We start from the raw sequence: 14,344 nt of genomic DNA, 5'->3' as shown, positions 1-14,344 counted from the left end.
TTCTGAATTCCTATCAAGAGATTCCAGTGATCCCCCCACCCCTAAATAATATTCCATTTCACTCTCACAGGCTTTCTCTTCGTCCGGTCCTCTTCTGCTTGCTTGCTTGCTTCATTGATACTTAAGATTCTTTAGAAGACACAAGAAAAAACTACTTCATTCGCCCCTTTAAATCCCACAAAAGAATTCAATATTGCATTAATAAAGAGGATTTTATCTTATATTTTTTACTATCCAAGCACGAGCTTTAGAGTAACAAACCTTTAGGTAATCTGAAACGAAAGAAGTAAAGATCATGAAGCAATGATCTATAGTTGGCAGTGGGAAAATAATCAATGAACTCCATCTTGTGCAAACAGTAAAATTATCTGATCAACAAAAGCAGACAAAGTTTTTAATGCTTTACCAAAACACAAACGCATATTACTATTCAAAAATGGCAAGCAATTCAATTCCAAGAATGCTACATATGTTGATCTGTTTGTGCTGCAAATATGTCTTTTATGGATTTGGGTCTCTACATCGGAAGGTTTCTAACCCATTTTTGCTTGTCCAAGCTGTATTTCCATTTCCATTCGCCATAGGTAATTTTCAATCTGACCTCTGGAAGGAGACAGATAGTGAATCAAATGACCATGCAATTCAAGAGACAAGCAATATTCTCTCGAATCAAAACAAAACATGACATATCATTACAAAACCTTTTTGGCTGATGATGATTTTCTTCCCCTAATCAGGACCACGATTGTAAAGAATCTAAGCCACAAACAAACAGATAGATCCGGTACCAGCATTTGCATGAAGTTAGACTTCAACTTTCTATTTTCACAAAGTTCATGAACTATAGGAAGGGAAAATGGTGTCTTACAAAATTGCGGGAGGCTCATTAACTGGTCCGCCCCTACCATCGCTCCTCCTGTGCAACGCTGAACAACAGGTGACACTTATCTCTGGACAAGATGCTTTGATCGATATTATTTGCAATAGATGAGCTCTGGACAAAAAAAAAAAAAAAAAAAGATCATCTTTACAACCAATTATCGCTTGGGTGACATTTGGGTGATAATAAGTTACTTTCACTAGCCAGTATACAACAAAAATAGTTAAACACACTTGACTCAAGAGAGTCTCCGAAGGCAACCTCGACAAATCAGCATTACCTACATTTCCTGGTGCATAGATAATATTTTGCTTTGATGCATGCAACCATTCCAATCATTTATCGCATATTCAAGTCAGCAGGTTAATGAACAATTGAAATTTGAAAAATGATTGATAAATATATGTACCTAATAATATTTTTAATCAATTTCCATGTACCATATCTGTCCCTGTTTCTGTCATCCAATTTCCGTTGAGCATATTTAAAAATCCACACACACTTTATAGGTAAGATTGTAAAAATATATATTATTTATTCACATTTAGCATAGGTTATTGTTAAATAACACTCTTTTGTTTCTGTGAAACCCATTTTTTAAATATTATATTATACACACACTCTGACCACCCTCATACCAGTACAAGGTTATATTGCTAAGTTCACTTATTGATAGATGAGATGGAGCAACATTTTAGCAGAAATCTTTACATTATGTATTACTATTATGCACTGAGTTGGTTAATTTAAATCTAATTCACTCTATCTTTTTATTGTTTATATTATTTGTTTTATTTATTGGAAGAAACCAAAAAAAAAAAACCCACAGAACGAGATATATAGATACATACATGTTAATGAATTAAATTGGAAACAGTACAGGGAACTCATATTATGAGGGATCATTCCATATTGAAGAGGCCTCATTCAGTCGTTTTAGTTTCATCAGTTTTCAGGATCAGTCAAGTCCACGGGGCTATCCAAATCTTCCATTCTTGCAGATACAAATGACTCTTCGGTATCCACTGTTGACAGGGAAGAAGGAGAGTCCTCTGAATCTGAGACCACCTCGTCCTCCAATACTATGTGCTCCTCTTCATCAATTTCTGATATATCCGATCCCGAAGCTACCATCAGAAGCTTGTTTATTGCGACTTTTGCAGTTTCCACAAACCATTCATCCTCTGGAAGGCAACTGAGAAGAAAAAGAGTCAATAACAAAATTCACTAAAGTTAGGCATGTAAATGAGACGGGTAATAATTGCCTTTGGGGATCAATTCCTCTGGCAGAGAATGCCTTCACTGCACGAGCAATTATGTCTGAGGCTATTTTATGCACGTGCCTAGATGGATACCCCGCAAAACGTGCTATTTCAACAGTGAAGTGCATATCAAGTATTAACTGCAATGCACAAGCACAGAGAAATCACTTGCCGTGGAGAAGGAAAATATTGAAAGGAAAAAGAACGAAATGTTACAAATACCTGCTGCAGCCCAACTGGCCGAAGAGGAGGAGCTGAATCGTGCTCTAGAACACCCCAAAACTCCTGCTCATCTGACAACCACATCACCACTGTCTCTGTCAACCTTGCCAGCAGAACCTTCTGTATCTTCTCTCTTCCTAGCAAAACATCTCCAGCAACAGCTGCTAGTTGTTGCAACTTCCCAAATAATGCCTGTACAATGATTATTACTAAATTGAAATTAAGATATGTAAATTCCTCTTTGACACAAAGGAAAACATTGCAGGCAAGGGGGAAAGGGTTGGAGCAAAAAACAAAAACCTGGAATGGCAATGAAGGGAGCGGATCAGGGTTCCGAGTCAAATCTCTCTCTTTGCCACATATATAAATTTGTGCATCTAATCGGGTTTCTCCATCCCTAGAATAAATGAAACTTAAAACATATTGTCGACAGAAATGATCCCTGAGTTTATCCAGAGAATGCTGAAGTTGACGCCTCCATTCCTTAGGATCAACAGCATTACTTACAGAAGATAATATATTATCAGCTACTCCACCTCCTGTTTCCTTGCTCTCAGTTAACACATTCCAAATTCGTGAAACTACCATTGGCAACAATTCTTCAGCAATAGTAAACGCAGTACCCAACAAAGCAAGTTGTTGTGAATCTGTTTCAGCTTTCAAAGGTATATGCTCCTTTAGCTCCATAAGATGATCATCTTCAGATGGGCCAGTTAAGGCTTTTATCAAAAGGTCAATATACTTATCAAAAAGCTGTGAAATCCTTGCCAATATGTTTCCTCCAAAATGCTGGATCACTAAACCGGTTAGCTGCTCAACCATCTCCTGCAGAAGGTTAAATATCGATGAGAATCGAAATATTTTTAAACAAAGTTTCCAGTGATTTTCACACTTGTTCAATTATTGTAATAAATAATGTATCTGGTCATGATAAATGCAATTGCCATCTTTTCCGTCATCATCTAATGTTTAATTAAATAACAACTTAACAAACTAATATGTAAACTTTGAAATCAATCATTTGTGCTCATGCCACGCAATCAACTGACCTTGACAACGAAAATAAATCTCATTCCACAGTCAACAACCATAGTATCCGATGAAGTTGAAAACGTAGAAAGTGGAGACGCGAAGCGAGGTGATAAAGGCATAGTTTCATCCCCTCCAACCAAATCAAGAACCACTCTTCTAGCTCGTCGAAAATTTAATTCCAAGACCTCTTCAACGTATGGCTGCAAAAGCACCAAAAGTAACTTCGACAATTTGAGTCCCTGTGATTCCAAGGCAGAGCAATGGTTAAGACTAGCCTGAACGCATACACTAGCTGCACGTAAAGCAGAAGCTGTCTCAGAAGATGGTGCATTTTCCTTGACCAATCGGACTAAAGATTCTATTTCCCATTCAGCCCATTGAACAATTTTATTACTGTAAACAGGATTGTCCCCAAACATCAAACCAGATTCTTTAGTTGCCAATGAAATCATTGAGAAGACAAGGTTAGACAATGTCGCAGAATACGTTTCAGGGTAGCAAGGACATAGAGCAAGAAAATCTTCAATACTTCTCTGGAGGCGGGATCCATAAGATTTCAAAAATATCTGATGTGCTAAGGTACCTTTCCCAAGCTTTAAAAGACCAGATAAAACCTTTTTCATTTCTAAAACACCGACAGAAGGTTGTTTGCTAATCTCGATAAGTTGCATCTCAAGCATTTCTTTCCTTTTCAACAACGCAGACTTGAATGAGGAGCATTCATCAGCTGAATTGTCTCCTAACACTTTCAGCTCTGAATTAGTTCGCTCTCCACCATCAATTGCGTCGATTGCTTCATCTATCTTATGCTCGGCCAAAAGCACATCAATGAGCTCCAACAGTTGGATTCTTTGATCCTCCACTTCAGTTGAGATTATATAATCAATTTCAGAAGGTTGATGGCTTTCTGGAGCTTCCTGCATATCACCACTAACTCGGGACCATTCTTCCAATTCTTGACACACACCACTCAATAGATCCTGCAAAAGAATCCCCTGGGCAGAAATATGGGTTTGAAGCTCATTTAACTCGTGCTTTGTTTCAACTACTTCATCAGATAACCTACAATCACCATTAAAAAGCTCACGTCAATCCTGTATTAGGTAATCATGAAAAATGATGAACCACTGCAAATAGATCGACATAAAACTGTCTCAGCCAGTTCGTTATTAAAGTCAGCACAACAATTTGGATTACCTAACTTGGCATAATGGCTAAGTTTAGGGAATAAATTAAATCATAATCACATGAATAGTATCAGAATAAAATCTTTTAGAAAATCATTTGATAAGAACACCTCCAGAGAACTCAATGCCGAATTGAATTCTCATATTTCAGTTGTAAATTGATCCTTACTCCTTTCTACCAATCTAATTGCCATGTACCCATGTATTCTTCTTTTTTGCACTGTATGTGCAAATAAAGAATATAAACATTGATCAGAGTTAGATGTGATGGAAAACAGTATACAGTGTGCAGCCAAATTTGTAGCTATATGATAGGTCTTCACATAAAAACAGGGGAATGCCTCACCTTAAAAACGCCAAATACTTTGTGCGTGTATCACCACACAAGTTTTCAACTGCATCTTTGAGATCCAGAAGCTCAAAACATATCTTCCTGATTCCCTAAAGAAATAAATTTATGAGCTATTATTGGAAACAACAAGAGAAGAATAATGATAAAGTACAATCAACAGAACACCCACAAAAAAATAAAGCCAGGAATTAAATAAGGCATATGTCACCAAGGCAAGGCCTGAAGAGAAAATACGTTAAGAACAGAGAAAGGTCAATATTAGTATCTCAAATCAAGGAAACACCAGAGACACAACATTCTCAGTTTGCACAGGTAAATGCCGAAGAAAAAGCATATTTAGCTGTGATTACCACCCCGTATTAATCTAACATAGCATGTCATACAGTGGATCAAAGGGACATCCTGGAATTAGTCAACTATTCAGCGTTTCCATTTAGTTGGGTAACTGGAATTGAGGAATTTTCAAAGTTGAAAGCAATTTCTCCCGTACGTGTCCCCTATATACGAGTAAAAGCGACACCTTTTTGTCCCTAAAATCCATATTTTTCCAGCGACAAGTAAATTCATTGCCTCACGAGAAATGAGAATCAAAACCAACAACCGTAAATCTGTAACTCATCAAGAAGAGGAGGAGTGTAAAAAGTTTAGCTTGGAATTTTTTTTAAAAAAAAAATCCGTACTTTCTCAGTCTTGGACTGGTAGATGGTGTCGATTTTGGACTGTGAGGTGACGCTTTCCATGGATGGGAAATCATCATCTTCTTCGCTGCTTTCCACCATATTCATTCTCAGATGAGATTCAAAGGAAACCGCAGCTGCTTTTTGTTGATTTTACTTGTGTGTGTATCTTTCAATTAATACTGTCTTAAAAATAGAAAAAACACAAACTAAATTTCTAAAATTCGATAATGACCTTGAAAATATACGCTACATACAATCTTGATTAGTTAATGTATTGATTTTTTTAAGAGCGAGTTTCATGTAAGACCGTCTCACGTATCATAATCTGTGAGACGAGTCAAAAAGTAATAATCTTAGCATTAAAAGTAATACTTTTTCACGAGTGATCCAAATAAGATATCCGTCTCACAAATACGACCCGTGAGACCGTCTCACACAAATTTTTGTCTTTTTTTTTGAATGCATGAACAAAGTAGTTAATTTCTTTATTGAAAAATTATGACATATAAATATAGTCAGAAGTTTATTGTAGTAAGTTAAAAAAATAAAATCTTCTATTTTATTCCTGATCAATAAGTCTTAAATTTTTTTAATGGATGTATATGGTAAAATTTTAAAAACAAAATTAAAAAATAACATGGGTCAACTAAATTTTTGAAAATAACTTAAATTTGAGTGTTTTCAAATATAATTGAGACGATTATTTTTTAAAATTTAAGTGGAAATTATTTTGCTAATTATCCATAAATTTTTATTGTTGGAACAAATATTCATTGTTTTTAGAATCGAACAGTTAGTTCGACCGAGATCGGTAGCAGGTCCAGACCATATCCAAAAACTATTTTATTTTTCAAACTGATCTAACCAATCTCGAACCGGTTGGACTAGTTCACCATTTTTTTTAAATTTTTATTATTTCTTATATTTAAAAAATTTATTTTGTATAACTTGTTTGATTTTTTTAAAATATGTATATAATTATATTTGATATTTTAATTTTATGTAAGTTGTTAAAATTTTAATTATTATTTTTATTTGTATATACGATTAAAATCTATAAAATTTAAAATTATTTATTAAATTATATTATTATTTTATATAATATAACAATGTTTCGATGTACCATGATTATGAAAACGTTACACGGATTGTTAATAAAAAAATATTCCATTAGATTTCTAGTAGAAGTAGAAAAGCATTAGTATGTAGGTGTGGGCCTGTACTGGATTTTATAAGCATTTGGACCTGGTCTCTCAACGGGCCTTGATAGATACAAAACAGTGCCCCAGGTAAGGGATGATGATGGACTGAGTTTGGGTAGAATTCTATATTCTTCTTCATCCTCGTCGAATGTTCAATTTCATCTTATTCTCATAACTATCGGAGAATTGTATATTCGTACTTTACTCAAATATCATATTATCTGAAACCACGAGATAGACATGTGTGGTGGTGATATCTCATAAGAGCCCGGATCATAGATGACTAGGGACATTATATGGATAACCCAAATCAGAGTCTATGCAAGATATTTTCTTCAGCAACCGAGTAGGTGAACACCCGGGATATTTTGTCCCGGGCAATCAAGAGCCCGGACCCTCATACAAAGTCCTCGGGAAACTATTCTACCTTGGCCACCTTGGAAACAAGACCACACTCGAGTGTGTAAGCATGTGATATCTTATCTGTCAGCATTGCTATAAATATCATATATATATATATTTCATTTAGAATTTTGAATTCTCAAGCACTCACATATAATGTTTGTGTTCTACATCTTCAACCTGCTGACTTAAGTATCAGAGTGACCACGTCGAACATCCATCTAGAGACCATTCACAAGTTCTTTGTATTGTTTGCAGGTTTTATCTGAAATCATTATTCTTCCTCATGTTTTCTAAACACAAAACTATCTGTTGTGGTTTGCCTGACGTCAATGTCAGAACTCAGAAGCTAGATATATCATGTATAATCTTCCGTAGCAGAACCCTCATTAGGGATGCAAGGCAATCTCTATTTCGGGCAGAAAATACTGAGCCGAAACTTTAAAAACACACAGAACTAAAATGAAAAATAATTAGCACAAATAATTTGAAAAAGGGTCGATTTAAATCAGAAAGAACAAAATACTAAAACGTTATAGCAGATGTCTGTTAGACAGCTTTAGGCCAAAATAATTCAGAATTCAAATGATTATATTTGATCTTAGATATCCTTAATTTTGTAGTAAATGAACGCTGATTGGTTTCCCTGGAGTGCAGTTTTTGGACAGAGGTTATTTACCACAATCTTCAATCCAACACGCCTGGCCAACGGAGAAGGCTCAACTTTAGGAACACTCATATTTGATATTGAGCTGGTCTGTGGTGCATTGGTTATATAAACCATGCATGTCCATATATATATACACACACCATGTTTACTCCATTTGATATAAGCCCGCAGTTGCTGTACCCCGCGTTTGTAAATTTTCTTAGGCTACATTGTATAATTTGTGTTATGCATCCATCTGCTCCCCTCTTAAATATTCAGCAGATAGCAGCTTGTATGCGCATAGTCGTTGATTTTGAACAACCATCATTATCAGAATTCAGACATTGCCCGCGAGCACAAAAAAGACTTGCTTCATTTGTAGGTATTGAACTTCAATTAGCAGAACCATGCGATTGTAAAGTCCATTGGGTTATAAACATCAGTGGCAGATAATGATGAACTTTTGCCATAAGTCATCCTTCAATCCTCTTGTTGATGCATAACTCCAGCTCAACGCTTATACGAGCAAGCACAGATGCTGCAGCTATCCTTGCACCTGTTGACCAATACAAGTGGCGTTTCCTCCATGACTTCATTTTTGCTTCGCCCCCATCCTAGTTTCCTCCTCCCCCTCACAACTCAAATCGCTCTATCGTTGCCGATTCCTACAATAAAACCCACTTTCAATCTTTTCCCCTTTCCCAGCAATTCAATTTCCTTATTTTCCCCTCTTTTCACCGCGCTTTGCCATCTTTCATCCTCTTCCCTCCCTGCCCCACCATTCAAACACCCCAATCTACCCTCCTCCCACCTCCTTTCCTTCTCCTCCTCGGGCACCGCCACCAATGGCAAAGCCGGTAACCAACTTGGCACATGCCTCGTATTCTCCTTATCACGGTGCCATCTTCCATCACTTTGTTCCCTCAATTTCCCTTGCCCATTAAAATTTTCCCTTGGCGGCAAAGGCTGAGCAAACGGGATTTCATCCGTGTACTTGACAAAATCCATCAAATCCTTAATTGCAGCAGACGCATGCAAGGACTGTGGCCCGACACGCGACGCGCCGGGGAACCCCTGTACAGAGATCAAGTCTTCGAGGGCAACAATGATGTCACGAAGATTCGATTGGGTGCGGCCACGGGTATTGGCGGAGGTGGTAGCTGTCTTAGCTATAGTTTTCAAGTACCTGGCGGCAATGTCTGTGATGACTTCTAAGGCCGTGTGTTGGGCCCCCCTGAAGCCCATCGATTGGCAGATTTGGGCCACCGCCACTCTGAGTAAACCATACGAGAATCCTGATTCCGACGCACTGGGATTGGTTTCGGCAGGTTCCGGCCGTGAATTTCGCATATTTCGATTTGTTTGAGCATTGAGTAGTAAACCCTAGGGGATTCTTATATCAAGGACTCCTGAAGACTCGAACTTGCGACTCTCGGCAATGCGAATGCATCACCGTTGGGCCAGTAGAAGGTTGGGCTAAACAACGATGATATCTACGAATAAATAGTTTCTAAAGTGAAAACTGAAACTAAAGACGATTGAGTTTCCAAATTCTATTTTGGTCTTAAAATATAATGTAATTAATTTTCAAATATTTTAATATGTATATACTATATTTTTCAAAAATAGTATTTTTGTGACATAGTCTTACGAATCTTTATCTGTAAGACCGATCAACCCTACCGATATTCACAACAAAAATTAATATTCTTAGCAAAAGAATTAAGGCAAAAACTTGTGTGACATAGTCTCACGAATCGTATTTTGTGAGGCGGATATCTTATTTATGTCATCCATGAAAAAATATTACTTTTTATGCTAAAATTATTACTTTTTATTGTGAATATCAGTGGGATTTACCCGTCTCACATATAAAGACTCGTGAGACCGTCTCACAAGATACATTTTTCATATTCGAATCAACATGCCTATGATTTTTAGTATTTTAAATATTAAAAAGTTGTCATCTTAATAAACTTGTTCAGACGAAGATGATGGATATTCATTATCTAATTCAATGGGAAATTCATCACATTGACACTCATTTTGAAAAAAAATTGTGTAATATGACACAAGCTTTATTTGGGTTGTATATGTAAATGGAGGAGTCATCTTGAATATTTTGAACCGCGATTTAAATATACCAAATATCATCGCAATAACATTCCTCAAATAAAGCATGACGAAGATGTGATAGCTCTTTAGCATCTTCAAGGTGACAAACTTGGCCTGTGAATTCTAAATCAAAATTACAAGCTGTCAAAATATTTTGAAAAATTACTCTGTGACGATTACAGTAATTGTTATTATCACGCATAAATATCGTCGCTGGAATATGAGTGTCATCAGTAGCTCCAATGCGATCCTGCAACATCCATAACAACAACAACGAGAATAACAATAACAATAATTACAACAAGAAGAAAAACGATAATAATAGAAGAATTTCAATATTTAGTTTTAAGTAAGAGTAGAATCTTGGACTCCATTAAATGAACAGAACTAAAAAGTAAAAAATTCTTATGTTGGATGCAACAAAATCAGAAACCACAATAACAAGAGGAAAGCATGTTCTATTTATAAGTGGAACCAAGGTATGGTTACTCAATTCTGTCTATGACTTAGCAAACAAAAAATTTTGGTTGAGTGATATATTAAAGAGTAGAATGCCAACTATAATCATAAAGACTGAGAGGCAACTTCAACTAAATTATGAAAATCCATCACAAAAACTTTTTATCACTTTAAAGATTAAGGTGGATGATAAATATATATTATCAAAAATTTTAAAAAAAAAATTTATAACGTATCTCAATTCATAAATAGTGGTATTTGAGGTGGATTTACTTTTTGAAATAGCACAATCGATATTATTCCAATTTAATTTTTATAAGAACTCTAGCTACTTTAATATGTGTTTGTTTCGAATGCATCAGTTATAAATATATATACCAATCAAATGTAAGATTTATTTTCTAGGAAGTCAAACAATTAGAATTGATAATTTGATAGTTAGTTCTAACCTTATTAGATATATATCCGATGTCTAAAAACACTAAATTAAATCATATGGCATGGATATATATATATATATATATATATAGTAAATTAATAAAATGTAAAAATTTGATATTTCAAAATACCAATATTTTATTATATATGCGATTAATATTGAGACACGATGCATCTACGTTAAAAGTTATAACTAGTAATTAATACACTTCGGATGCTTAAAAAAGTACTAAAGCTACGCATACAGCACTACAACAATAAATGGCTATTGTGACACTATTTTGTAGACACTTTTAATTAAATGTTGTTACAAATACTTAATAATGACACTTGTAAAAAATTAATAATGTGTAAAATAAAATAACATATTAGATTAGTTATCATGACATTTTTAATTGATGTCATCTTTTATATGGAGGGAAACAATAACTTTTCCCACATCGTAAAAAATCGTTAAAAACTAAAAAATTTCACTATAAATAAGTGTGAGAATATTTGGGTAAGATAAATATTGGAGGAGGGAAAATAATTGTCTCCCTCCATATAAAAAATGACATCAATTAAAAATGTCAGGATAACTTATCTAATATGTTTTTTTATTCTAACATTTATTTTATCTAATTTCCCTCCTCCTATATTTATCCAACCCAAATATTCCCACATTTGTTATTGTCACTATAAATAACATACACGACACTTTTAGTCGTCATTATAAATGATTTTAACTGACATATAAATTTGTCATTATTACTATAATAACAAGGCATCTATAAATGTATTTAAATATGAGTTTTCCTGACATTTAAAATTGTCATTATATGAATTATTAGTAACACGTATGAAGTTGTTATTAACATCTTATAATGACATTAAAAAATGTCAGTAAGTTTAAGACGACATTGGAATAGATGACATTTGTTGGAGGTGTCACTAAAACTTAAATGCCACTAAATATTGAATATGATGACATTTATGAATGTCATCATAAGCATTTTTTCTTGTAGTGCAGATCGAAAAAAGTTGAAAAACTTTTCGAAGTACAGACACACACACCCCACAAATACGCAAAACGAATAAACTTGCAGATAATAGACGCACGGGTACTTCAGTGATTATTCGCGTCGCATATATATATATATATATATATATATATATATATATATACAGTTTTGATATCCTACACACCTACCGTGCATACCTTTGTGAGCACCAATGAGGTGTCACTCACTCATTGGATGTGATGAAATATAGAAAAATTGCGCATCCAATGGGTGAGTGACACCTCATCGGTGCTCACAAAGGTGTGCACGGTAGGTGTGCAGGATATCAAAATTATATATATATATATATATATATATATATATATATATATATATATATATATATATATATATATATATATATATATATATATAACTTGAGAAGAAAAAAGCTCAATTATTTCTTTGAATGTGGAGCCCTTGTGAAATCCACGACAAGGCACAATCAGTCACCTGGAATCCAATCCTCTCCTTCTCCAAGTCATAAACAACCTCGACATTTTGTTGTTGAAAGCTTCCAAAAACCCCAGCTGGGCCGTAATCGCTTTCGATATCCATGCCTTGAAATAGCAAGCACTTGGTCACGGTGGAGTTGATCGGTGCACGCATGGCATAGAAGGCATTTCCCTGTGGCAATTTGAGGCTCACATTGTTCAAGAAATGGAAACTTATCGATGGCAGATATTCATCATCGGCTAGACTAATATCGTTCATCGGGCATGGGATCTTGTAACAAAGATCAAACCCTGATCGAGCCTCAACCTCTAAGGCGCGAGGGTACGTTATTATTGACTGGAGAAGAGACAGAAGCTGCGAATAAAATGGCTCTGGTAAGTGAGTGTAAGTTGTTCCCGAGTCGATAATCATGCCCCCGTTGCCTGATGAATCAAGTTCTCTCAGCATTAAGGGAACTTCTACCGCAGCAGTAACATTATATCCTACAGTTATAGCTTCTAAACCAATGTAATAGTAGCTCGGATACATGTGGCTTCTTAGCATTGGAGTAAACTGCATATACTCTTTGGAGGATATTGCTAGGTCCCCTAACACTAGCGGACTAGAAATATTAGGGTGGTTAGCGAATCTGAATGACAAGAAGCAATGAGAGAATCCCTTCTGAAGAAACCCTAATTGCGAAGGAAGTGAAAGAGGACCTTTTCCAAAGCCTGCAATTCCTATAGGCTCTTTATAAGTGGAACCAACACAGCCAAAACAAAATTTAGGAATTTCCCTGGTTGAGTTTTGCCTACTTCCGTGAACTCTAAGTGTATCCCTGGTGAGTGTTCCAGCGACGATACCATCACCGTAAGTGTATGCAAAAGAAGGGCATGGCCTGTAACATGTGGACTGAATTACGGTGCTCAATGAGCACCCGGCGACAGTGCAAGGATCATACGAGCTATCAGAGCTATGAACGTCGATGCAGAAACGGCTGAAACAAGAATCTCTCGTAGCCGAAGAGGAACGTGATGGGGAGAAATTAGCGGTTAATCTGCTGCTTCTGTAATCAGAGCAGTCGATGCATTCGAAAGTTACGTTGCCGCAAGGAACCCAAGTTAGGTCGCTCCCAGTATCTAAATAGACTTGGATGAGCTGAGGGGGTGTACCCAGATTGAGGGATATGATGTATCCATCTCGTACCTCTCTGAGAGGCTCTGTCATATCCAGCATCTCCAGAAGTTCTTTTGCTGGATCAAGGCCGGTTTTTGAAAGTCTGGAGTGAGTTAGTCCCAAGACCAATGAATATTGGGGGTTTCTGATTTCTTTTGCATGATAATTATTGATTGATGTCAAGCATACTGCAGCGAGTAAAAGAACAAAGCGAAAGGTTTCAATCATGATGAACCAACGTTTTGCTGTGTTTCAATGCGAAGATGAGCTAAATCCATGGCAGTATTTATAGAGCGAGTATAACATCATAGGATGAGTATAGCCTGCAGCTACGGTAATTTCAAATCTTACGTGGGCTTTAATTTGGAGATTGGAAAACGATTACAGATGTTGCATGGAGACTTCATGAATTAAGAATGAACACGTGTACCGGAAATTTCTTGACTATTATTATTTGTAATATATCTATCTATCTCTATCTATATAATATATATATATATATATATATATATATATATATATATATATATATATATATATATATATATATTATATAACATAAACTTTTGTTACAATATTTCAAGTTATTTTTATAAGATGAGATATTTGTGTTATCTATTAAAAAAATTATTTTTATACAAAAAAATTACTTATTATTATAAATATGAGCATGATTGACTGGTTTTAAAGATAAATATCCGTAAAGTCGTCTCACAAAAGACTTACTATATACATCAACAATTAAATAGAAAAAATAACTCTCTATGTTTAGGTTAATTTCACTCTACCCTTAAGGCAGTGTTTGGTTTGTAG

The 14,344-nt window shown here is 35.4% G+C and overlaps 3 protein-coding genes across 4 annotated transcripts; all 3 read right to left on the bottom strand.

The window, feature by feature from the left end:
* Positions 1-1,708: 1,708 nt before the first annotated feature.
* On the bottom strand, positions 1,709-5,796 carry LOC140829150 (exocyst complex component EXO84C). 2 transcript variants are annotated; one of them, XM_073192170.1, is made up of 7 exons: positions 5,616-5,796; positions 4,930-5,024; positions 3,414-4,458; positions 2,665-3,189; positions 2,365-2,556; positions 2,146-2,282; positions 1,709-2,075 (listed from the first exon to the last, which is right to left on the bottom strand). In XM_073192170.1, the coding sequence occupies exons 1-7, from the start codon at positions 5,718-5,720 to the stop codon at positions 1,826-1,828; spliced, it is 2,349 nt and encodes a 782-aa protein (XP_073048271.1). In that variant the 5' UTR covers positions 5,721-5,796; the 3' UTR covers positions 1,709-1,825. The 2 variants fall into 2 exon arrangements, with proteins under 2 accessions (XP_073048271.1, XP_073048272.1); XM_073192171.1 differs by having other exon boundaries at positions 4,930-5,016; positions 5,616-5,790.
* A 2,211-nt stretch (positions 5,797-8,007) lies between these two features.
* Positions 8,008-9,321, bottom strand: LOC140829929 (transcription initiation factor TFIID subunit 8). Its single transcript, XM_073193213.1, has one exon. It carries the CDS (start codon positions 9,216-9,218, stop codon positions 8,508-8,510), a length of 711 nt encoding a protein of 236 aa, XP_073049314.1. The 5' UTR covers positions 9,219-9,321; the 3' UTR covers positions 8,008-8,507.
* Positions 9,322-12,313: 2,992 nt separating this feature from the next.
* On the bottom strand, positions 12,314-13,759 carry LOC140830309 (probable aspartyl protease At4g16563). Its single transcript, XM_073193591.1, has one exon. It carries the CDS (start codon positions 13,757-13,759, stop codon positions 12,314-12,316), a length of 1,446 nt encoding a protein of 481 aa, XP_073049692.1.
* Between the last annotated feature and the right edge of the window lie 585 nt (positions 13,760-14,344).

The sequence above is a fragment of the Primulina eburnea genome, chromosome 4, assembly GCF_022965805.1.
Source record: "Primulina eburnea isolate SZY01 chromosome 4, ASM2296580v1, whole genome shotgun sequence".
Classification (NCBI taxonomy): Eukaryota; Viridiplantae; Streptophyta; class Magnoliopsida; order Lamiales; family Gesneriaceae; genus Primulina; species Primulina eburnea.
Note: the sequence above shows the minus strand (reverse complement) of the source record. Positions and strands in the feature narration are given on the sequence as shown.